Raw genomic sequence first — 23,517 nt, 5'->3', positions numbered from 1 at the left:
AGAGTTTACAGTCTAACCAGACACCTAGGTATTTGTAGTTGTCCACATATTTTAAGTCAGAATTCTAAGTCCAGAGTAGTGATGCTAGTCGGGCGGGCGGGTGCGGGCAGCAATCGGTTGAAGAGCATGCATTTAGTTTTACTAGCATTTAAAAACAGTTGGCGGCCACGGAAGGAGTGTCGTATGACATTGAAGCTTGTCTGGGGGTTAGTTAACACAGTGTCCAAAGAAGGGCCAGATGTATACAGAATGGTGTCGTTTGCGTCGAGGTGGATCAGAGAATCACCAGCAGCAAGAGCGACATCATTGATATATACAGAGAAGAGAGTTGGCCCGAGAATTGAACCCTGTGGCACCCCCATAGAGACTGCCAGAGGTCTGGACAACAGGTCCTCTGATTTGACACACTGAACTCTGTCTGAAAAGTAGCTAGTGAACCAGGCGAGGCAGTCATTTGAGAAACCAAGGCTATTGAGTCTGCCGATAATAATGCAGTGATTGACAGAGTCGAAAGCCTTGGCCAGGTCGATGAAGACGGCTGCACAGTACTGTCTTTTATCGATTGCGGTTATGATATAATTTAGGACCTTGAGCGTGGCTGAGGTGCACCCATGACCAGTTTGGAAACCAGATTGCATAGTGGAGAAGGTACGGTGGGATTCGAAATGGTCGGTGATCTGTTTGTTAACTTGGCTTTTTTTAGAAAGGCAGGGCAGGATGGATATCCAGTTGAAGTTGGAAGTTTACATACACCTTAGCCAAATATACTTAAACTCAGTTTTTCACAATTCCTGACATTTAATCCTAGTAAAAATTCCCTGTCTTAGGTCAGTTAGGATCACCACTTTATTTTAAGAATGTGAAATGTCAGAATAATAGTAGAGAGAAGCTTATATTTCTTTCATCACATTCCCAGTGGGTCAGAAGTTTACATATACTCAATTAGTAGTTGGTAGCATTGCCTTTTAATTGTTTAATTTGGGTCAAATGTTTCAGGAAGCCTTCCACAAGCTGGCCCATTCCTCCTGACAGAGCTAGTGTAACTGGGTCAAGTTTCTGCGGGGGGTGCAGAGCTGTTGGCCGGGGTAGGGGTAGCCAGGTGAAAAGCATGGCCAGCCGTAGAAAATGCTTATTGAAATGATCGATTATCGTAGATTTATCGGTGGTGACAGTGTTTCCTAGCCTCAGTGCAGTGGGCAGCTGGGAGGAGGTGCTCTTATTCTCCATGGACTTTACAGTGCCCCAAAAGGACTGGATTTGCCCATCCCTGATGTAGGCTGTATATGTGCTGTAGCTAACAGCGCGCTGATAGCACTGTTGCCTAGTTCAGGGTTTCCCAAACTGATCCTGGGGCCCACCCTGGGTGCAGGTTTTGGTTTTTCCCCAAGCACTACACAGCTGATTCAAATAACCATAGCTTGATGATGAGTTGGTTATTTGAATCAGCAGTACTGTGAGTGCTTTGAAAGAAAAAAAACGTGCACCCAGGGGAGGCCCTAGTACAGAGTTTGGGAAACCCTGCGCACATGCCAATACTAGAGTGTGAGAAAAACATCAGTAGAGTTGAAAATGTGATGGAAGCCCATTTAACTTGTGTTTGTTATTCGGTACATGGCAATTTAACAGCAAAAGGTATTTTATGTGCACTATGTCATCACGCAGAACCTTTTATCTGACACAAGTCAATATGATGGAAACACATCTCTGGTGGGAAAATGTGCGTGTTGTTTTTATGCGTATTTTAGAATATTCACATGAAAATCTATCACCAAATTGGATGGAAACCTATTTTATGATCAGGTTTTTTATGTACGGCCCATCTTTTTATTTTCACCCTTCCTGTCCAAGTAATCCGAAAATATCTCAAAATTGATTGTGTAACTCAAAGAAGTTACTTATAGATGATTTGGAAATTATTTGGTAAATGCTAATATATACAGTAGGTACCATTGACTTGCATCGATTGTCTTGGGGGCATTTTGCCCCAAACATACTCACTTAAAATAAAAAACAGATAAAAAAGATGATCTCTAATCAAGTGGATTATTTCTATTTAGGCTCCCCTACTRGTATATATAAAAAGGTACATAACTTTTTCTAAATTACAAAATATTTGATCAATGCACCTCAAAAACGTTTTTGTTTAGTGACTTAAAAGTTTAATGAGACAGATGGCATTTTTAGTTGAGCAAGACTAGTGGCATTCAGGGAAAGTGTCGAACACTTTTGGGAGACATAAAGTGGTTTGTGTGAGAATTACAGGAGCGGGGCGTTTAACCCCAAACCACCCTAATACAGGAAGGCACAATTTATAGTCCAATATTTACAAGGGTTTTGGGGAAGGTGGGATTGGGGTGCAAGTGTTTAAATTGAACAGTATTTAGCAATCATAATAAAAATCTGATATCGATATAGTGTTTACCGGTTAATCTATCGTCAACAACTTTCCCTTATTCACAAGGATCCCACAAAACAACTGACCAGTCAGGACTAAACCACCAGGTGGCAGGCTACTCCCACCCAACAATGACTCCTGTCCTGTCCCAYAAATCAGTGTCAACATTGACTCCTGTCCCGCTCATCAAAGTGCTAAAAAGAGCAGACAGTTCCAGTGTTTGTGTCCTTTATAATTTCTGAGAGTTTGGTTATGATATATAGTGGAAGTTATGCTAAAAAGAGCCCGGATAGCTCAGTCGGTAGAGCATCAGACTTTTAATCTGAGGGTCCAGGGTTCAAGTCCCTGTTCGGGCGATGCCATTTTCTCTCCAGGGGTGTTAGAATCGTATAACCAATCTTAATAGGTGGTTCAATTACGCAAATCACGTGCCGTACAATTTTCAAAAGTCCCTGTTTGGGCCACAATATTTTCTTTCCAGGGGTGTTAGAATCGGATAACCAATCATAATAGGTGATTGAATTATGCAAATCACGTGCCGTACAATTTTCAGAGAAGAGTGACCTCTGTTGAACAGGATAGCTTGCAAAGGAGATGTGTGCACTGAAAAAAAACAAGATGTAATTCGTCCTCGGCTCTAAAGTTTATACATTTTTTGTTAAATACTTTTGCATACTTTAAATTTGAAGTACATCCCGTACCAAGGGGGTTTTAAGGCGTTTCTTGTCAGATGAACGACAGGTATACAAGTAACGTTAGTAGGCCAATGGCTGACCTCGTGTTGGGACTATGAATCGGAGTCGGCTATGCTCGGCTACAAACGGTTAATCGATCTGCTATTACACACGGAWAATAAGCGGATACATCACTAATAATATAGTAGCCAATATTTTTTTTTATGTACAAGAAATTAATTAATGAACTGAGTTGCAGGCCTAGACAAGGACTCAGTCTTGAATGCAGGGGATAAACAGCACAGCTGGCTTGTGCATATTTGCCTATTTTTATTTAGGCTCACAATCTGTTTTTTTCCCAGTAGTTTTCTGTTTTACTAGAGACCTTATTCTAATATGAATCTTTCTGATCATATTAACAGATTGGCCTTGGACAGAGAAGGCGAGCACAGGCTGGTTGTGTTGCCTACGGCATTAGCAACTCCCGCTCAAGGCGGTAATGGTCAGCCATGCAGTTTTCATGTTTTGGGGCCCGCTACTGCATGGTTGAAATCTGCATCTGACCATGCATTCTGTCCTTTCTTGATGTGCGCCCTCTGTTGCCACTGGGGTTCACTGCAAGTTTTACTTGAATGGGAGTGGAACGTCTATTTTAGGTCRTGGCTAGAAGGGTTCAAGCTTTTGTCAAATTAACTTCAGATTTCACTTTTTGTAGCGGGTTAGGATAATTTACTCAGCAGGTTAGGATAATTAATGTAGCAGGTTATGATAATTAGATTAATGTTAAGAAAAGTGTTAGGGTTAGCTAAAATACAAAACTCAACTTTTTACGTTAATTTGACAAAAGGATCCATATGGGTGTACATATTAGTTTTTGCCCTAGCACTACACACTCTCGATTCAAATCATCCACTCATCATCAGGCATTGATCATTTGAATCAGGTATGCAGTGCTAGAGCAAAAACAAAAATGTGAAACCTTTTGGGTTCCCAGGACCAGGATTGAGAACCACTGAGCTGTATTGTTCTGTTTATGGTGTTGCAACAATCTTCAAATCAAAGTTTATTGGTCGCATACACAGATTTGCAGATGTTATTTCAGGTGCAGTGAAATAACTTAGTAATAAACTTAGTTATTATTACTTAGTAATAAAAAAAAATACCCGTGTAGTTCCGTAAAACAATTAAGAAATATCAGAACGAGCCATGTCAGAGACCGGAATATAAATATACACAGTGTACAAAACATTAAGGACACCTTCCTAGTATTAAGTTGCAATTGGGTTGAGGTCGGGTGATTGTGGAGGCCAGGTATTTACTCTCCTTCTTGGTCAAATATCTCTTACACAGCCTGGAGGTGTGTTTTGGGTCATTGTCCCGTTGAAAAACTAATGATAGTCCCACTAAGTGCAAACCAGATGGGATGACGTATCGCTGCATAATGCTGTGGTAGCCATGCTGGTTAAGTGTGCCTTGAATTCTAAATAAAGCATCCTCACACCATCACACCTCCTCCTCCTCCGTGCTTCACAGTGGGAATCACACGATCAGAGATAATCCATTCACCTACTCTGCGTCTCACAAAGACACCGTGGTTRGAACCAAAAATCTTAAATGTGGATTTATCAGACCAAAGGATATATTTCCAGGTGACTACATCATGAAGCTGGTCGAGAGAATGCCAAGAGTGCGCAAAGTTGTCAAGGCAAAAGGTGGCTACAGTTGGTAGAGCATGGCGCTTGCAACGCCAGGGTTGTGGGTTCATTCCCCACGGGGGGACCAGGATGAATATGTATGAACTTTCCAATTTGTAAGTCGCTCTGGATAAGAGCGTCAGCTAAATGACTAAAATGTAAATGTAAAAACAAGATGTAACTGACCAGCCAGACCAGGTAAGACTACACCACCAGGTGACAGGCCACTCCCACTCAACACTGACTCCTGTCCTCCAGTCCCACCCATCTGCTAAAAGGAGCAGTTAATTCCAGTGTTTGGATTGGTTATGATTTCTGACAAATACAGACCATAGTTTCTAGCACTGATAATGCATAATAACAGTTCCCCATATTWAGCACAGAGCCCGGATAGCTCAGTCGGTAGAGCATCAGACTTTTAATCTGAGGGTCCAGGGTTCAAGTCCCTGTTCGGGCGATACAATTTTCTCTCCAGGGGTGTTTAAGAGTCTTGTGTCCCCTCATAAAAGTAGTTAAATTGTGCTAATCACGTGCCGTATAATTTTCAGAGGAGTGACGTCGGTTGAACAGGTAAGCGCGCAAAAGAGATTTGTCGACTGACAAAAATATGATGTAATTCTGCCGCTGCTCTAAAGTTTATACATTTGTTGAATACTTTGAAATGCATCCCGTAGCCTACCAAAGTTTTTTTTAAGGGGTTGCTTGTCCGATATGCAAGTAGTAGGAGTAGGCCAAGTAGTAGGAGTAGGCCAAGTAGTAAAACGCCAACCTTGTGTTGGGCCTATGGATTGGAGTCGGCTATGCTCGACTACAAGCTGTTATTAAGCTAGCTGGTATTACACACGGAAAATAAACCGATACATTACTAGTAATATAGTAGTAGTATTTTATTTGTGTCCAAGATATTAAAAGCCATTATAGGAGTTGCAGGGCTAGACTAGAATTCAGGAAAACAGCACAGCTGGCTTGTGCATATCTGCCTCCTGGTAGTAAGAAAAAAGGGTTTTTGTAAAAGTAGGGGAGTATGTTTGTTTCTTTGAAATGGTGCAGATACATCAACCTTCACCAATTCGCTTCAGGGGTCTCTTAGCTGTCCACGTGGATTCCATGTGTTCAGGCCAAAAAATGCATGGGCCAACTGTTACCCGTTCTGAGTCTCATGAAAATGGACATTGATGGTCTGTAAAATATGTAGGCATATATTTATTTAGGCTCACATTCGGGTATTTTCAGAGATGTTTTTGGTTTATTACAGACAGTATTCTGTCTCTTTTTCGGCTCATATTGACAGTTTSGCCTTGGCGAGAGAAGTCGAGGCTGTGTTCTGTTCGACATTAGCGACTCTCCCTCAAGGCAGTATAAATGGTAAGCCATGCGGTTTATATGTTTTCTGGCCCACCACTGCACCATTAATTTCCATTGTATTGACCCGCCATTGTCTATCCCATAGAGAATTGTAGAGGACTCTAGTGCCCAAAAGCCAGTTTTAGCATGGATGGTGCCATTGAGACTTTCACCATTTTGAAGTAGTCAACTGGGCGGGGCTTCCTATGGGTTAAGGAAGGATCACATAATTTTATTTGGGTAATTCGGAGGGATAATCCAATTAATTATACTTGTGAGCAAACATTCCATAACTGCAGGTGGCAGTAAAACGCCAACCTCAACTTTATACCTATTCAAATGGCACACTCCAGGTGGCTGTATGCACCCTTTTTAGTTTGTTTACAAGCTCATAGAAGCAGTAGAAGAAGAAAATGGACTACTTCAAAATGGAGATGGCCGCAATGGCGCTGCCTAAGGGTTTCTATTGCTCCAATCATTTTATGTCAGTACTGCAGTTTAAGTGACGCCCGGCCTAGAAAGCCAAATTCCATAGAAGGCCACATAGAGAGGTCAGATTTGAAAAATCACTTTAGTCATCACCTTTGTGAACAAATCATCCATTGAATTATTAAAATAATTGTCGCTGAGGCCAAATGTTTTTGTTCCCCCGTCACTTTCAGTCAAAGATATTAACTCTTTTTTATATTCATCCAGTGTCTGCTATGTTTTTGGATGACGTGATGATGCGATGTTGGTCTGTATAAACCGGATGCAACCCAGATATAAACAGCGCTGCCCTGCATTGTGCAATTCCAGTCCTCTGGGGCCTGATTGGTGTGAGGATCTGTGTTTATTGCACTATAACCCAATACTATAACACATGTGATTGAATATTAGCAACTGTTGGTCTGGGTTCCTGTGTGTGTGCTGGAAGTAACATTTTGCCCCAGATAAGTGTGCTGAGAAGCTGTGGTTAACSTTGAGCGAGAACAGTATGCTTTCTATGCAGGTGCAAATAGCTCAAACAATGTTACAGAACTGTCTGACCTCAGTCTCTAGGGTGTGGGAGCGTAATCTACACAGCAACAGCGCCGGACACCAAGGAGCGCCAAGAGGCTGGGACCAGCCTGAGCGCCGGCGATAGGCTGAGCAAGTTTAAACCACGCTCAGCCTCTATTGTGATAGGCCAACAGACGGGTTGGAACTACGTCTATCACAGTATAAGAACAGCTGTTTACTTACATCCTGCCAGTTCTCTGCTTTACCCTGCGTGGTGATACAGTGAACCCGTATATACGAAAATTGCATTTACCATTTATCACTTGAGTTTAATAAAAATACTTAAAGTATATTCGGTGACTCTGAATCACATTTTGTCCTGATACCAGATTGAATTGACGCAACCATTGACATCGGTGTCACAGTTTTGCCCCAGCCCCAGCTAACACACCTGACTCCAATAATCACTTAATCATGATCTTCAGTTTAGAATGCAATTTGATTAATCCGCTGTGTTTACTAGGGATGGAGAAAAAGTGTGACACCAATCAGGCCCCCGAGGACTGGAGTTGCTCAGCCCCAGTGGGACAGATACAATGATGAGTCCTCTATCATTCTCTATGGTCTATCCTTGCTGTGCTTCTCTGTTACCACTGGGGGCTACTGCAAGTTTTACCTGAATGGGAGTGGAACGTCCGTTTTAGAAGGGCGTTTTAGAAGGGCTAACATACAGTGTTATGTTTATGGTGTTGTAACAACCTTATTAGCTTATTAAAATGTATGTGAACAATACCGCACGAACCGAAGCACTTGTCTTTAAAAATCATGTTATTTATAAGTGGTCTTCAGGCCTCATAATCATAATCTGAAGGTCGTGAGTTCGAGCCTCACACGGGGCAGACATGTTTTATTGTAATTTTACGGTTGAAATTTGTTTTTTTATACAATTTACTATATTTTATTTTGAATAATGTTTATGGAGAATCATCACTTTGTGTGTGCCTCTGTGTTTGACAGTGGTAGTTGAAACTGGGATCCAGTGGAGGCTACTGAGGCTACTGGCTCCCAATGGAATGGCATCAAACACGTGGAAACCATGTGTTTGATGTATTTGATACCATTCCACCGATTCCGCTCCAGCCATTACCACGAGCCATTTAAGGTGCCACCAACCTTTTGTGCTGGGATCCCGTGTTATGTTGTCCTGTCTTTTGTCCCAACTAGCCCTCTCTTCTTTGTGGCCAGGCTCCATCCATGCACTTCTTTTATAACTGAAGTAGGAGTCACTGATATTGCGATACGTTTTAGCCTCTGAGGAATGCTATGGTCATCAGTGCCCGGCTAGCTCAGTCGGTAGAGCATGAGACTCTTAATCTCAGGGTCGTGGGTTCGAGCCCCACGTTGGGCGCAATTATTTTTGTAGGGACAGCAGCGGAGAGGAAGTGTACGTGGAATTTTGGAGTTTGTGTAAGAGTACTTTTCACAGGAGTTATGGCAGACGTTAGTCTCCCGGCGCTCTCTGTTCTGGGCGCTGAGATTATGGTAGAGGGAACAGCACTAGTTCTGTCATGGCATTATAAAGTACCAGTATATGTGTTTAGGGAAAGAGGTTTGCAAAAGCGTTGACGACTCTCCAGCATGTTGTCACTGCTTTTTTCGTTATATTTGTARAACCAGACGTTCAAAGAGAACTAAAAGATTTCGTCCCTGGGTGGGCTCGAACCACCAACCTTTAGATTAACAGTCTAACGCGCTAGCCGATTGCGCCACAGAGACGGTGAAACSTAKMGGAATAAAACATGTTAGAAATCTGCACCGTCTGAAATTGGGTGACTGTCAGAATTTTATTAGAGTTTAGAGAGCACCGGTAAGGGGTGATTTGTATTTCATGTAGTCTCAGGATGTTGACACTGATCTCTCATTAGCTCAGCTTACTATGGGTGCTGCCGTGCTGCAAAGAGTGTTACTGGTCTTCTCAGAGCAGTGCATGTGTAGCAAAGGAAGAAGTCTCTTAGCATTGAAAAGCACCCCAAGTCCGACAGAATGCAAAGATTAATTGGTCTAGCACTGGGACGGTGACATTCTTAGTTACAGTCACAYATACATGGTGCAACCGTCTCTGTGGCGCAATCGGCTAGCGCGTTAGACTGTTAATCTAAAGGTTGGTGGTTCGAGCCCACCCAGGGACGAAATTATTTTTTGCACCCTGATAAATAGGTCCTTGCAACCCAGAACCTTTGGGACATCCCTACCCCATTTTAAAGTTGACATTTTAAATGGTTATGGTTAGTTAAGGGTTTAGGGTAGGGACGTCCCAAGTATCCCGGATAGCACTAATCCATAGGGCTGGGCGATATGACGATATATAGCGATATGACGATATATATCGTCTGACGAGAGAKCATAATATGAAACGATAGAAAAACGTCTATCGTTTATTTTGTTGTGTCGCAAATCACACTCTTTACGGTAATATTTACGTCAATTGGACGACGCTTTGCGTTTTTCCACACGTGCGGTGTGGCTGCGTGGAAGGAAATTTGCAACACAAACAAACATGGAGGAACGTGACACAGAGCACGGAGATCATACCTAAAAGAGGGGCTACTTCGGTCGCATGGACGTGGTTTGGGTATGAAAAGTCTGACACAGACCAGAAAACCGTCCTTTGTAAAATATGCCACAGGCCGGTCCCGACAACAGGCTCAAACACCACTAATCTTTTTTTTTCACCACCTACGCAAGAATCATGTACTGAAACAGTACGGAGAGACTACGGATGAGACCCTAAAAAGTAAAGTCGAGTGCCCAAAACAAATTCCAGACTCAGACGTTGCAAGAGGCTTTCACGAAGATGGAAGGAGATAACAGTTGCGGTTATAACTTAAACCCGCMAAGACATGGCCCCAATTTACATGGTAGAGAAACGGGGGTTTCGTGAGTTGGTGCTAACACTCGACCCAAGGTACCAAATGCACATTGATTTGTGACACGTATTGATGCCAAAATAATATGCAAAATAGGCAAGCCCCCCCCATTTTTGGGGGATATATTTTAGGCCCATATTTATTTTGTTTCCAACTATATTTCAAGTGTTTTCCATTTACCTTTTTCGATTTTATACATTCATATTTTATATTTTGTTACATGCTTAATTTAAAATTCGCACCACTGTTCTAAATAAAAGGATGAAATAAAATATGAGTAAGTACCTTTTTATTTGGTGAGTATAATTCAAAATGTAATAAGAAATAGGCCTTTACATGTGGTTATTTTATATAAAATATTGATTCATTGAATTTACAGAAAACGTGTTATATCGTGATATGCATCGTTATTGGGATATGAAATGACCTATATCGGGATATGAGATTTTGGCTATATCGCCCAGCTCTAGGGTAGATCAGTGGTTCTCAATCTTTTTCGGTTACTGTACCCCCACGTGATTTTTACCAGTAGGTCTATGGTCTCATGAATCTTCTCAAATACCCCCTATGGATAGGCCAAGTACCTTCTGGACATAAGAACAGCGATTACTCACCTCGAACTGGACGAAGATTTTTTTCTTTAATTAGTCCGACGCGAAGGATATGCTGCATTGTCAGGACAATGTACAAATCCCCGTCATCAGCGTGAAGAAAAAAACAGAAAAGGGGGGAGGAGGGCGGATTGCCTCGTAAGGATTTGCCGACGAGTAGGTATACCACCACTACCCTCTGTATTATTGGCCAACGTGCAATCATTGGAAAACAAACTGGACGATCTACGATTAAGGCTATCCTACCAACGTGACATTAAAAACTGTAATATCTTACGTTTCACCGAGACGTGGCTGAACGACGACACAGATAATATAGACCTGGCTGGCTTCACCGTGCATCAACCGGGACAGAGCAGCTACGTCTTGTAAGACGAGGGGCGGGGGTGTGTGTCTATTTGTCAATAACTGCTGTTGTGCTTTGTCTMATATAAATGAAGTCTCAAAGTATTGCTCGCCTGAGGTAGAATACCTCATGATAAGCTGTAGACCACACTATCTACCATCTATATTATTCTTAGCCATCTATTTACCACCACAAACCGATGCTGGCACTAAGACTGCACTCAACGAGCTGTATAAGGCCATAAGCGAACAAGAAAATGCTCATCCAGTAGCGGCACTCCTAGTGGCTGGGGACTATAATGCAGGCAAATTTAAATCAGTTTTACCGCATGTCATATGTGCAACCAGAGGGAAAAACTCTAGAACATCTTTACTCCACACACACAGAGACCCATACAACGTTTTCCCTCGCCCTCCATTTGGAAAATCTGACCATAATAATATCCTCCTGATTCCTGCTCATAGCAAAAACTAAAGCAGGAAGTACCAGTGACTCGCGCTATATGGAAGTGGGCAGATGACTTGCCTAGTTAAATAAAAAATTATTAAAATGACACGGATGCTACGCTACAGGACTGTTTTGCTAGCATAGACTGGAATATGTTCAGGGATTCAATTTAAATAAAGGTTCAATAAATTTWAAAAAATCATCCAATGGCATTGAGGAGTATACCACCTCAGTCACCGGCTTCATCAATAAGTGCATCAACGACGTCGTACCCACAGTGACCGTACATACATTTCCCAACCAGAAGCCATGGATTACATGCAACATTTGCACTGAGCTAAAGGCTAGTAGTGTCCCGCTTTCAAGGAGCGGGACACTAATCCGTCCGCKTATAAGAAATCCCGCTATGCCCTCAGACGAACCATCAAACAGGCAAAGCRTCAATATAGGACTAAGATTGAATCCTACTACACTGGCTCTGACGCTCGTCGGATGTGGCAGGGCTTGAAAAATATTACGGACTGCAAAGGGAAACCCAGCCGCGAGCTGCACAGTGACGTGAGCCTACCAGAYGGAATGCCTTTTATGCTCGCTTCGAGGCAAGCAACACTGAAGCATGCATGAGAGCATCAGCTGTTCTGGATGACTGTGTGATCACACTCTCTATAGCCGATGTGAGCAAGACCTTTATACAGGTCAACATTCACAAAGCCGTGGGGCCAGATGGATTACCAAGACGTACTCAAAGCATGCTCGGACCAACTGGCAAGTGTCTTCACTGACATTTTCAACCTCTCCCTGACCAAGTCTTTAATACCTACATGTTTCAAACAGACCACCATAGTCCCTGTGCCCAAGAAAGCGAAGGTAACCTGCCTAAATGGTTACCGCCCTGTAGCACTCACGTCGGTAGCCATGAAGTGCTTTGAAAGGCTGGTCATGGCTCACATAGACACCATCATGCCGGAAACCCTAGACCCACTCCAATTCGCATACCGCCCCAACAGTTCCACAGATGACGCAATCTCAATCGCACTCCACACTGCCCTTTCTTACATGGACAAAAGGATTGCCTATGCGAGAATGCTTTTCATTGACTACAGCTCAGCATTCAACACCATAGTGCCCACAAAGCTCATCACTAAGCTAAGGACCCTGGGACTAAACACCTCCCTCTGCAACTGGATCCTGGACTTCCTGACGGGCCGCCCCCAGGTGGTAAGGTTAGGTAACAACATCTGCCACGCTGATCCTTAGTCCCCTCCTGYACTCTCTGTTCACCCACGACTGTGTGGCCAAGCATGACTCCAACACCATTAAGTTTGCTGACGACACAACAGTGGTAGGCCTGATCACCGACAACGATGAGACAGCCTACAGGGAGGAGGTCAGAGACCTGGCAGTGTGGTGCCAGGACAACAACCTCTCCCTCAATGTGATCAAGACAAAGGAGCTGATTGTGGACTACAGGAAAAGGAGGACCAAACAGGCCCCATTAACATCGACAGGGCTGAAGTGAACGGGTAGAGAGTTTAAAGTTCCTTGGTGTCCACATCACCAACAAACTATCATGGTCCAAACACACCAAGACAGTTGTGAAAAGGGGAACGACAACACCTTTTCCCCCTCAGGAGACTGAAAAGATTTGGCATGGGCCCCCAGATCCTCAAAGTTCTACAGCTGCACCATCGAGAGCATCCTGACCAGTTACATCACCACCTGGTATGGCAACTGCTCGGCATCTGACCTTAAGACGCCACAGAGGGTAGTGTCTACGGCCCAGTATATCACTGGGGCCAAGCTTCCTGACATCCAGGACCTACAGTACCAGTCAAAAGTATGGACACACCTACTCATTCCAGGGTTTTTCCTTATTTTTACTATTTCCTACATTGTAGAATAGTAGATGTGTTGTGGCGAGGTAGGCGTGGTATACAGAAGATAGTCCTATTTGGTAAAAGACAAGAGTCCATATTATGGCAAGAACAGCTCAAATACGTAGAGAAACGACAGTCCATCATTACTTTAAGACATGAAGGTCATTCAATCCGGAAAATGTCAAGAACTCCTCAATGCCATTGGATGAAAAAAACAAACATGTATTTAACCTTTTATTTAACTTGAATCCCTGAACATATTCCAGTCTGTGCTAGCAGAACAGTCTTGTAGCGTAGCAGCCGCGTCATTTAATTATTTTAATTTAACCTTTATTTAACTCGGCAAGTCATCTGTCCACTTCCGTATTGCGCGAGTCCTTTTCCAGCAATGCAGTTAAGATACAGATAAAAACATACCTATATATAGAAATAGTGACATGAGGAATAAATACACAGTGAATAACAATAACGAGTAAAAGTAACATGGCTATATACGGGGAGTACCGAGTCGATGTGTAGGGGTACGAGGTAATTGAGGTAGCTATGTACATATAGGTAGGGGTAAAGTGACTAGGCAACAGGATAGATAATAGACAGTAGCAGCAGCGTATGTGGTGAGTGTTAATGGGTGTGTGGCGTCAGTATGCATGTATGCGCGTGCTGTGTGTKTGTTGGGATGTCAGTGTACGTGCGTTTTGTGTGTGGGTAGAGTCTAGTGTGTGTGCGCGCATAGTCAATGCAAGATAGAGTGGAAAAAAGTATGTGTATGTCTTCCGGGGAGAATGGGATATACAACAACAAAAAATCGCAGTTGCTCATATAGTAAATGGACCAATAAAGTAATCCTTATCTTAAATATATCTATTTTTTTAGAGAATAACTAGTATGAATAAAAGTTTWATGAAAAAAAGAAATAACATAACAGCCTCCAATATATAGACACTAGTGTTCTAACATAGATGMCCCTTTAACTAGCCGGCTACCACCCGGTTACTCAACCCTGCACCTTGTACATAGACATGGACTCACTGGTCACTAATAATGGAACGTTAGTCACTTKAATAATGTTGACATACTGTTTTACTCGTTTCATATCTATATACTGTGTTCTACTTTATTTTAGTCAATGCCACTCCGACATTGCTTGCCCTAATATCTATATATTTTTTAATTCCGTTMTTTTACTTTTAGATTTGTGTGAATTGTTGGATACTGCTGCACTGTTGGAGCTAGGAACACAAGCATTTCGCTGCACCCGCAATAACATATGCTAAATATGTGCATGTGACCAATAACATTTGATWTGAGTTAAGTTTGACAAACGCAGTAACTGTCATTAGCCTATCAATAGCAAAATGTATTTTTTCATGAATAATGACGTCTGATAAATAAATAACCATTATGTTTAGTCTATAATCTTTCAGTGACCCACTATTTCTTGTGCATGTTAAAAAAAAAAAATGTAAAAAATGCTTACATAATTTTTAAAAATCATCTTGATCAAGGTTTTGTTAGCTACTTTGGACAAATATAGACTCTTTGTATTATACGCCTCGACTCTAGAAATAAGGAACTTTATCCTAGTTATATGTATCCATGTCATAATCTCCAAGAAACGGACCTTTTCCATTCATCATTAATGTTCACTTACACAACCTCCTGTCCGTTACAAAACGAACCATATAACACACGAAAAAAAAACAACAACACACCAATGGGGTCTCTCCCTTGAAGTCACGTGCCATTACCAAACGCAGCRCATTCACCYAGGTCACAGTAAAATTAGGTTGACGGTTTATGGGTGTTTATTTATTTATTATGGGTTGATTAATTTGAAGCCCAATATGCATTTAGAATTTCTCTCCAATCGCGTGTATCCTAATTCGGGAGGTTATACAAACTTTCAGTGTAGCAGGTTACATAAAAAAGCAACCAGTGATTGGACGAAGTCAATTCTCGGTCTGTCTTTATCGACCAATTCATTCATTTTATTTTAATTGTTTTTTTTACACATAGATGGTATAGACGTCACTAATATGGATGTTCGTTTTGAAAACCACTTGGATTATTTTATCCACGACAATACTGCTGCTGCGGGGTTGTGTCCAGAAATGCTGTCAGTTGCACGGGAAGCCTTCCGTGCTGGGGACTTCAACCTCCTTGCTGAGATCTACAGCTCCCAGCTGGCGGACCTCCGACACCCGGACCGGAGCCTCTGCCTCCTGAAAGCGGACGCGCTCAGCCGGGCAGGGCGCATAGCGGACGCTCTGGAATCATACTGCACCGCCGCCAATTTGGACAGGTTACGACCAAACGAACTAGGGTCTCTCGTTGACTGTATTGTGCACACTTTGCGCGTAAAAGAATGCCTTAAAGAATGCACAGACTCCGATGGTGTTTCAGAGGATGAGCGTTCGTTGGACCTGTTCTCATGTCGGCTTTGCAAGTGCTTGTTAATCGAGCCAACAACTTTGGAATGCGGCCATACATTCTGCAAACCATGCATTGAGGATGACGGTATCAAAGAATGTGAATTATGTCGTTACAAACTGAACGAAACAAGTAGAGAATTAAAACCAATCTGTTTTAAAGTGAATATAGTACTCAGTGGCCTGTTGGGTAAATGGTTTTGCGCAGAGAGTGAAGCAAGAAGATGCTGGCTTGAAGGGGATAGATTGTGGAACGAACGTGGCTTTATCAACGCTCTTGAAAAATACAACAACGCTCTTGAAAAAGGTACAGTAAAATAAAAACGTATTTAAAGGGGAAATCCGCAGTTGAGACAAAGCGTATTCAGCGAGACTTTTAGTAAAACGCTGAGGGATGGGGCTGGAGAAATGTAACCACTCCAATTCATAGAACTAAAATTGTAGTTAAACAAGCTAACATTTTGGGTTCTGATAGATAACTGTTGAACAAAGGCCATGAGCCATTTTAAGTTATATTCTAAGAATCAATGGGTACATAACATACATTTTAAGTCCAAAAAACCTGAAGATTGTCCCTTTAACATTGCATTATCATTCTATTCTTATGATCTTTCTGTGCACATTGAAATAAAAGCCTGTAAGCCACTTCTGTGAAGTGCATCGGTTTGTAGTAGGTTATGTCAACCCATAAGGTCATAGCCATGTTATTGACATCACTGATTGAAGGGGAACAGCCCCAGTCTGCAGGGATAATCCTATCACTGCCACCAGTGTAGCGATTGGGTGAGGGGAAACAGTGGTTATGGGATAAGTGCATTACCACATGTGCCATGTTCATAACACAAACTATACCAGATAGAGGTTGGGATATATCAGCATCATCACACCATGATGACAAGTTCAGCTAAGGCATGAGTTGTGTAAGTAAAGTCATGCACTTTTGTCATAATAGCACAGCCAGAAGAATCATGATTTGGGCTGACCTGGTTTGTAGAGAAATGCCTGTGGAGTTTGAGAGAACTCTAGTCTAGGGATTAGTCTAGGGATCAGAGTAGGCAGAAGGTAGCTTCTACTTTATTATTTTATGCATAGGTAGCTATGGTAGGCTTTCCAAATAAGTCAGGCATTTCATAGACAAGTGCTTTGTGGTGTTAGACACAGGCAGACATTTTTGTCTTGACCCACACAGCATTTAATGACAGGGCGTCTGGAAGTGACACTCCTCCTCTAATCTCTAYCCATCAGTAATGTAGGCCTCAGCGCGCAAGGTAATAGGATAGAGGTATGCAAAGTTCTGAGGACCGAAAGAGGGCAGGAATGGTGGAACTGCTTCAACTCATGACCTAGCCCAGAACTAGTTACATATGACCTGGATCTTATGAAATAATATTCTGCCCTACATACAGCTTGTCATCATTTGCGTAACTGTTTATAGGTTGAATATTTAGGTAACACATTACCCTCTCAGGGGGGGTTGTAAAAGGGTTATGAATACAGGTAAAGCTGTTAAGTAATGACATATCAATGACAAACTAATAATTAACTGTCTTCAAACCCATACAGCCTGGTTTTATACTGGTTTTAAGGTACTGAACACGAGCAATGGAGGATGCTGGAGATATGTGAATAACTTAAGCTGAATCTGACTCTTAACTAATGTTTGTATCATGTTCTCTCCTCACAGCCCCTTCTATGTGTAGGCTGCTGGGCCGACGGGCAGAGCTACACATGGAGATGAACAGCTTCAGACAGGCCCTACAGGATGGAGACGCCATGTGTCGACTGACGCCCCTCTCTCCCAAGGTAAGGAAACACGCAACTGTTTCCTGACATTAACACATTTACCCAAATGTTTTTGTGTAAGTTACTTGGGTTTTGTGTTCTCAGGCTCACTACGTGAAGGCCCTGGCTCTGAACAAAGCCGGTTATAATGAAGAGGCCCTGCAAGAATACTTCTACTGTCTGGCTTTGAAGCCAGACTGGACGTCAGTCAAGCTGGAAACGCAGAAGTTAAGCTACTCCACTGTGTTTCTATACCATTAAATTGAATGAGTTAGTTCACCAAACCAGTTACGCAACCACTTGTGTGCCCGATTGACTGCGATAACTGCCAGTCACTGTCTTATGTCTCTTTCCCCCTGTAGATGCTCAGTGAGATGTTCTCCGTGTTCAAGAAGGACGGTCTCCCCATGTCATCACTCCGCCACCACCAAACAGGCCCCGCCTCCCAGCTCAAACCGGCCTCCCTTCTCCTCGGCTCCCTCCATTCCACCCCCCGTAGATGGAGCCAAACCCCTATTGGCCGTAGAGAAAGTTTGTCTGACACTGGGGCAGAGACCAAGTCCTCATGTGAGGACTCCAAGACCCTGGCTTCTGTCGTGGCTGCCTTACCTCTCCCCCCTGGCCTAAAGAGGAAGTTCTCAGACGAGCCCCAAGGCTCTGCACCCCCCAACAAGCTCCCCAGAAAAGGTACCCAATCCAACCCCTCCCATTCCAATTGGCAATTATTTATTGTTGCCAAAAAGTAGATTTTTAAAGTAATACTAGTGAACAAAARTCTTGCAAAGTATCTTAGTGTTGCGTGAATGCAATCATTAAAAACGTATAGAAACCTCTGCAATGATGTAAATGTATTTGTTTGAGTCTTGTGTTCAGATGAGTCAAGCTCATCCCAGATGCCTGCTGCTTGTTGCAGTGAGAGGAGAGAGGTGCCTCCTCAGCTCCTGGATAGCACTGACATGGACTGCTCTGTTTGTATGAGGTAAGTCAAACACACACACACACCCTGTTTGTAGGTCCAGTTGTCACTACGCAGTTATTAAAACCTGCCCCCCCCCCCCCCCCCATGCGTTTTCTCCAGGCTGTTCTACGAGCCAGTCACCACCCCCTGTGGACACACCTTCTGCATGAAGTGTCTTGAGCGCTGTCTGGACCACAACCCCAACTGCCCCCTGTGTAAAGAGAACATTACAGAGGTAAATAGTCACCACACAGACCTGGCTTCATTACTATTGGAAATGAATACCAATTACTGAAAGACAACATGAGGTAAAAATGAGTTATGACCCAAATTCCCCTTGTTATCTAATTGAACCTGTTGTAATTGCAGTACCTGGCCACTAGAGGGTACCATAAGACCCTGCTGATGGAGGAGGTGCTGCAGCGCTACCTGCCTGAGGAGCTGGCTGAGAGGAGCAAGGTGCACCAGGAAGAAATGGCAGAGCTGTCAAAGTGAGTCAGGCCTCATTACATTTCAGCCCCTTCTCAAAACAAAATGTCTGACAATGTTTTAGAATCCATCATTATGATACAATATTATTTGGGCAGAATATCATATTTAGTGGTTTAACCCACGTTTTATTCTCTCTGCAGCTTGACCCGGGAAGTGCCCATCTTCATCTGCACCATGGCATTTCCCACAATCCCCTGCCCCCTGCAAGTCTTCGAGCCGTGTTATAGGCTGATGATCCGACGCTCTATGGAGACGGGAACCAAGCAGTTTGGAATGTGCATCGCTGACGACATCAAAGGGTGAGTGGTGGTTTTACACCTGTGCCCACACAGCCATCAAAACACTTTGACACTAGTTTAACCAAAAGGGTAGCAAACCTGTGTTTGCGACTCAATTCAAGACCATGTTAGCCCACCGAACTAAAGCCTACCCTAGACACTTTATCTGAGGGCTAACAGGTTTCTGGTATAGTTACTCATCCACACAGGTGTAGCTCTGTGAACTACCTCCACTACACTAGCCTATCCCTCACACTTTCACTCCAACAGATTCATGTGAGCAAATGGCTAATACAGATGTAGGATCTTAATTTGATCACTCTTTTGTTGCAGAGAATTTCCCTGCACAGCGGGAAATGCAAACTTGTAGTGTATTTTGAGTTTTAAAAAGGCTTCTGTAGTTTGTAAATTCGACTTGATTTGCCCTAACGAAAAACGTTATCAACCCCTACAAAAATGTCCATAAATTATAATCCACATAATAATTCCCATTTCCAGGTGCTGCAGAATTATTTTTCTGCTGTAGCAAACTGGCTCAAAATTAGATCCTACATTTGTATACCCTGTTTTTCCCTGGCCACAGCTTCGCAGACTACGGCTGCATGTTGGAGGTGAAAGACGTGAAGTTCCAACCAGACGGGCGCTCGGTGGTCGACACGGTCGGAGTGTCCCGCTTCAGAGTGCTGAGCCACGGCCACCGTGACGGCTACAACACAGCCAAGATAGAGCACCTGGAGGACCAGAAGGTGGATGGAGAGGAGCTCGTGGAGCTGCAGAAGCTGCATGACTGTGTGTACGAGCAGGCCAGCACCTGGTTCACCTCCCTCAAAGACAACATGAAGAACCAGATCGTCTGCCACTTTGGACAGCTGCCCGAAAAAGACTGTGACCTACAGGTAAGAAACAGTCAGCAGATACGTACAGTAGAACTAGGGTTCTGAGTTTTTCCTGGTTTCGTTGCCTGGTCAGGAAAAACTCTGACCATGTAAATCTAAATCCTCGTATCTGTTCATCTAAGAATTCACCTTCATAAAATCTGATTAAACTAATAAACAGTGGCATCTTGGCAGTACACACTGTTGGTTGTGATATGGAATAATTCTCTGTGTCCTGTCTTCTCTAATCCTACCACACACTGCCTCTGTGTTCTCAGGGGAGTGCCAGTGGTCCTGCATGGTGTTGGTGGCTGCTGGCTGTACTGCCCCTGGAGAAGAGAGCCCAGCTAAGCATCCTGGCCATGACCACCCTCCGAGAGCGCCTCAGCACCACCCGCCGGGTGCTCAGCCTCGTCACACGCAAACACCCGCCACCACGGCGACCATCTTCAGCAGCAGCATCATCATCCTCACTGTAGTGGCCCCCCTGGAGGTGATCAGTTTAGAATCATCTGGGCCCAGTTAGATAACTTTTGACAATCTGGATTTCGCCTATTGGCTAGGATTAAATACATATGAATAGAACAGGAGTCCCTGTTGAAGTCAGTTATTTTTCTGTTCTATTAATTATATTTCTATGCATTTAATCCTATCCGATAGACAAAACCAGATATRTCATTTTTGGAAAACTGGGCCCTGGAGAAGAAGGGAGAAACTCAATTTTCCTCAGAAGCTCTAGCCTCAGATAGTTTCAACAGTGGGAATGATTTACCAGTGTTGTTCATGATCTCAGGAATGGGTTTCTAATTGAGTCTTACAAAAAGGGTCGATGGACTAGCCCTACCCAACCAAAACACATAAATGGGTGTCAGGTTCGCGCACATATCTTTGGGTAAATTCCTTTAAGTCCAGTTTTGTCATGTTTATGTGTGGTACATTAGGTTTATCTTGTTTTATTGTTGACCTGTGTACAAATGAGGCCTTAAATTATTTCTGCAATATGTTTTTTTCTACTATTCGCCATGTGAATCCAATTTTCATGTACAGAAATGTAGCATTTTTCTATGGGACATAATTAATAGAATAATGCACACCATCCATTACTGAAACAATATGTTCTCGTGTATATTGGTAATCATGGCAGCAGGGAGCGCTTGATGCAAGCAAGAGAAAAATWGCAGCACAACACATTGTAGTAGCACCAAAGATCCACAGGGTGGCAGCTCTTTTGTGGTGGACAGATCCTCTCTGTCATAAAAACAATGGACAGTAGGACATCACCCCTGTCAATCAACAGCCTAGTTTTAGTTTAGTTAAATTAATCAAAGCTCGATTTAAATATAGTAAGCCTAACTCATGTCTTTATAAGTGGCTTCAYAGCTAGTCAACCATCTTGATTAATTAACCAATAAACTTGCTCAATTCCCCAGATGCACATCGGAAGTAATGKTTTCAGCCTCTCCGTTGTTTTCCCAGMAACACTGCTGTATTCTCCTKGTYTAGCCAGACTGGTCACAGGAGCTGAAGTTGGTTTTAAAAACAGTGTCTTTGTCCCGGGTTGAAGTCCCTTAAGGTAATGTTCATCATTGGATGCTGTACAGCAGGGGTGTCAAACTCATTCCACAGAGGGCCAAGTGACAGCAGATTTTTTTTGTTTTTTTCCCCTTTCAATTAAGACCTACACAACCAGGTGAGGGGAGCTCCTTACTAATTAGTGACCTTAATTCATCAATCAAGTATAAGGGTGGAGCAAAAAGCTGCAGGCACTCTGTGGAATGAGTTTGACGTGCTGTACAGTAACAATGAGGCCAAGTGGTGTTTCTTTCCACKGTGCTGTTGTGAGGCATGCATAGACACTCACCTTCATAGTTATCTACATGAGTCTATTCCAAAATCACACAGTAGGTCTCTTTCCCCCCACAAACAGAGGTTGTCAAGAGGCCTGGGCAAAGGCACAAAATATGCCATTTTGCAAATTGTAAAGACAGGTGTACTCTGTGTGTGCACCACATTAAAATCTTCTGTGACTTAGCGTATCTCTCACACACAGTCAGATCTAGGAGATGCAGTCAGGTGAGTAATTTGGGTTACTATGAAGTCAGAACCGGAAACGACACATTTGTAGACAGTCACCTCCGTGCTCTGTCATCACTGTGTTGGAATGATCTGGATTCTCCCCCAATTGATTCATTAGCCAAACCCTCTTGATAAACACACGCCTTCATTTTCCCAGACCAGTGGAGKCTGCTGAGGGGAGGACAGCGCATAATAATGGCTGGAAGGGCACAAATGGAATGGTTTCAAACCATATGTTTGAGGTATTTGATACCGTTCCACTGATTCCGTTCCAGCCATTACCATGAGCCTGTCCTCCCCAGTTAAGGTGCCACCAACCTGTGTCCCAGACACATTTGYAGAAATTGCTCACTACATTTTTGGTAACAGGAATGTGAAAATTGCAATTTATTGCATTCAATTAATCTTAACTAATACCTTTTAAATGTATGATTTTGATACTTGTGTGTTAATTTGGGCCAAAATGTTTATTATTCAAACCATTCCATGTAGTTATACATTTACCATAGACTTCATCCTCCACAGTCAGTTGACTCGTCAATTTGAGTGTGTTGGCCACGCCTACTAATTGGCCAAACCTGATCTTAATTGGTTTGTGTCTTGAAAGGGGGTCTGTTTGAACAGTGTGAAAATAATGCTTTGCGGAGGTAGACATGCTGTATGCTCTGCAGGAAAGGTTTTTGTTGTGTTAATTAGCATGGTCTCTTGAACCATCTGTTTTATAGCCTAATAAATATTTATTGAATTCTGACCCTTTTTATCTGTCCAGTTATTATTTTAACTCCTTGATGTGCATGGGGTAAGGCCAGCTCCTTCACATGAAACATTGTTGCTTGCCATTTTGTATAGAATACACACAGATCACATGATCTATAGTAGGAAAGAACAGTGTGAGTTACCACGCTGATGTTATGAAGCACGGGGCAACTATAGAAAGGTGTCTGAATATGAGGCTAACATCAGGGGGGCTTTGGCCAGATGCCCACCGACTGAGACAGGATCAGCTGCATACAGTAATGACGAAAAAGGGAAGTGAGAAAAGGAAGCAGGTAGGGGAAATATCACCCTGAAGTACTGCTTAAGCATGAGGGGTCGAGACTCACCCAATAAAGTACACAGCAGTGTGTCCGCTGTAAATGTCCTAATAACTAAATATAGACTATTTATTATGGGGGACAGCACATGGCGCTCAAACGACAAAGTATGAACGCCTCTCATTGAAGGTAACCTAATGCGGTAGTACATAKCAAATAATGACGTTTCAGTGCACACTCCGCTCAGGCTCGTTCGATTGTTCCCTTGCCACACCCATGATTACGAATATTGACACC

The 23,517-nt window shown here is 43.0% G+C and overlaps 1 protein-coding gene and 5 non-coding genes across 6 annotated transcripts; 5 read left to right on the top strand and 1 right to left on the bottom strand.

Moving 5' to 3' along the window:
- The first annotated feature begins 2,678 nt into the window (after window positions 1–2,678).
- trnak-uuu (transfer RNA lysine (anticodon UUU)) lies at window positions 2,679–2,751 on the top strand. The gene has a single exon. It is a non-coding gene; the product is annotated as a tRNA-Lys (tRNA).
- Window positions 2,752–5,147: 2,396 nt separating this feature from the next.
- trnak-uuu (transfer RNA lysine (anticodon UUU)) lies at window positions 5,148–5,220 on the top strand. Its single transcript has one exon. It is a non-coding gene; the product is annotated as a tRNA-Lys (tRNA).
- Window positions 5,221–8,423: 3,203 nt separating this feature from the next.
- trnak-cuu (transfer RNA lysine (anticodon CUU)) lies at window positions 8,424–8,496 on the top strand. The gene has a single exon. It is a non-coding gene; the product is annotated as a tRNA-Lys (tRNA).
- A 294-nt stretch (window positions 8,497–8,790) lies between these two features.
- On the bottom strand, window positions 8,791–8,864 carry trnan-guu (transfer RNA asparagine (anticodon GUU)). The gene has a single exon. It is a non-coding gene; the product is annotated as a tRNA-Asn (tRNA).
- Window positions 8,865–9,203: 339 nt separating this feature from the next.
- On the top strand, window positions 9,204–9,277 carry trnan-guu (transfer RNA asparagine (anticodon GUU)). The gene has a single exon. It is a non-coding gene; the product is annotated as a tRNA-Asn (tRNA).
- A 3,995-nt stretch (window positions 9,278–13,272) lies between these two features.
- LOC112074130 (LON peptidase N-terminal domain and RING finger protein 2) lies at window positions 13,273–22,937 on the top strand. Its single transcript, XM_070440398.1, has 10 exons — window positions 13,273–16,032; window positions 17,410–17,528; window positions 17,613–17,750; window positions 17,870–18,194; window positions 18,381–18,486; window positions 18,586–18,700; window positions 18,835–18,956; window positions 19,098–19,256; window positions 19,819–20,131; window positions 20,389–22,937. Exons 1-10 carry the CDS (start codon window positions 15,333–15,335, stop codon window positions 20,587–20,589), a joined length of 2,298 nt encoding a protein of 765 aa, XP_070296499.1. The 5' UTR covers window positions 13,273–15,332; the 3' UTR covers window positions 20,590–22,937.
- Window positions 22,938–23,517: the final 580 nt, after the last annotated feature.

This window comes from Salvelinus sp. IW2-2015, unplaced genomic scaffold, assembly GCF_002910315.2.
Source record: "Salvelinus sp. IW2-2015 unplaced genomic scaffold, ASM291031v2 Un_scaffold2508, whole genome shotgun sequence".
NCBI lineage: Eukaryota > Metazoa > Chordata > Actinopteri > Salmoniformes > Salmonidae > Salvelinus > Salvelinus sp. IW2-2015.
This window is presented reverse-complemented; position numbering and strand designations above follow the sequence as displayed.

Coding starts and splice junctions, on each gene's coding strand:
- LOC112074130 (XM_070440398.1), top strand. CDS start 15,333: ATGGATGTTCGTTTTGAAAACCACTTGGATTATTTTATCCACGACAAT. Junction 18,487..18,585: donor GACTGCTCTGTTTGTATGAG/GTAAGTCAAACA, acceptor CGTTTTCTCCAG/GCTGTTCTACGAGCCAGTCA. Junction 18,957..19,097: donor GAAATGGCAGAGCTGTCAAA/GTGAGTCAGGCC, acceptor TTCTCTCTGCAG/CTTGACCCGGGAAGTGCCCA.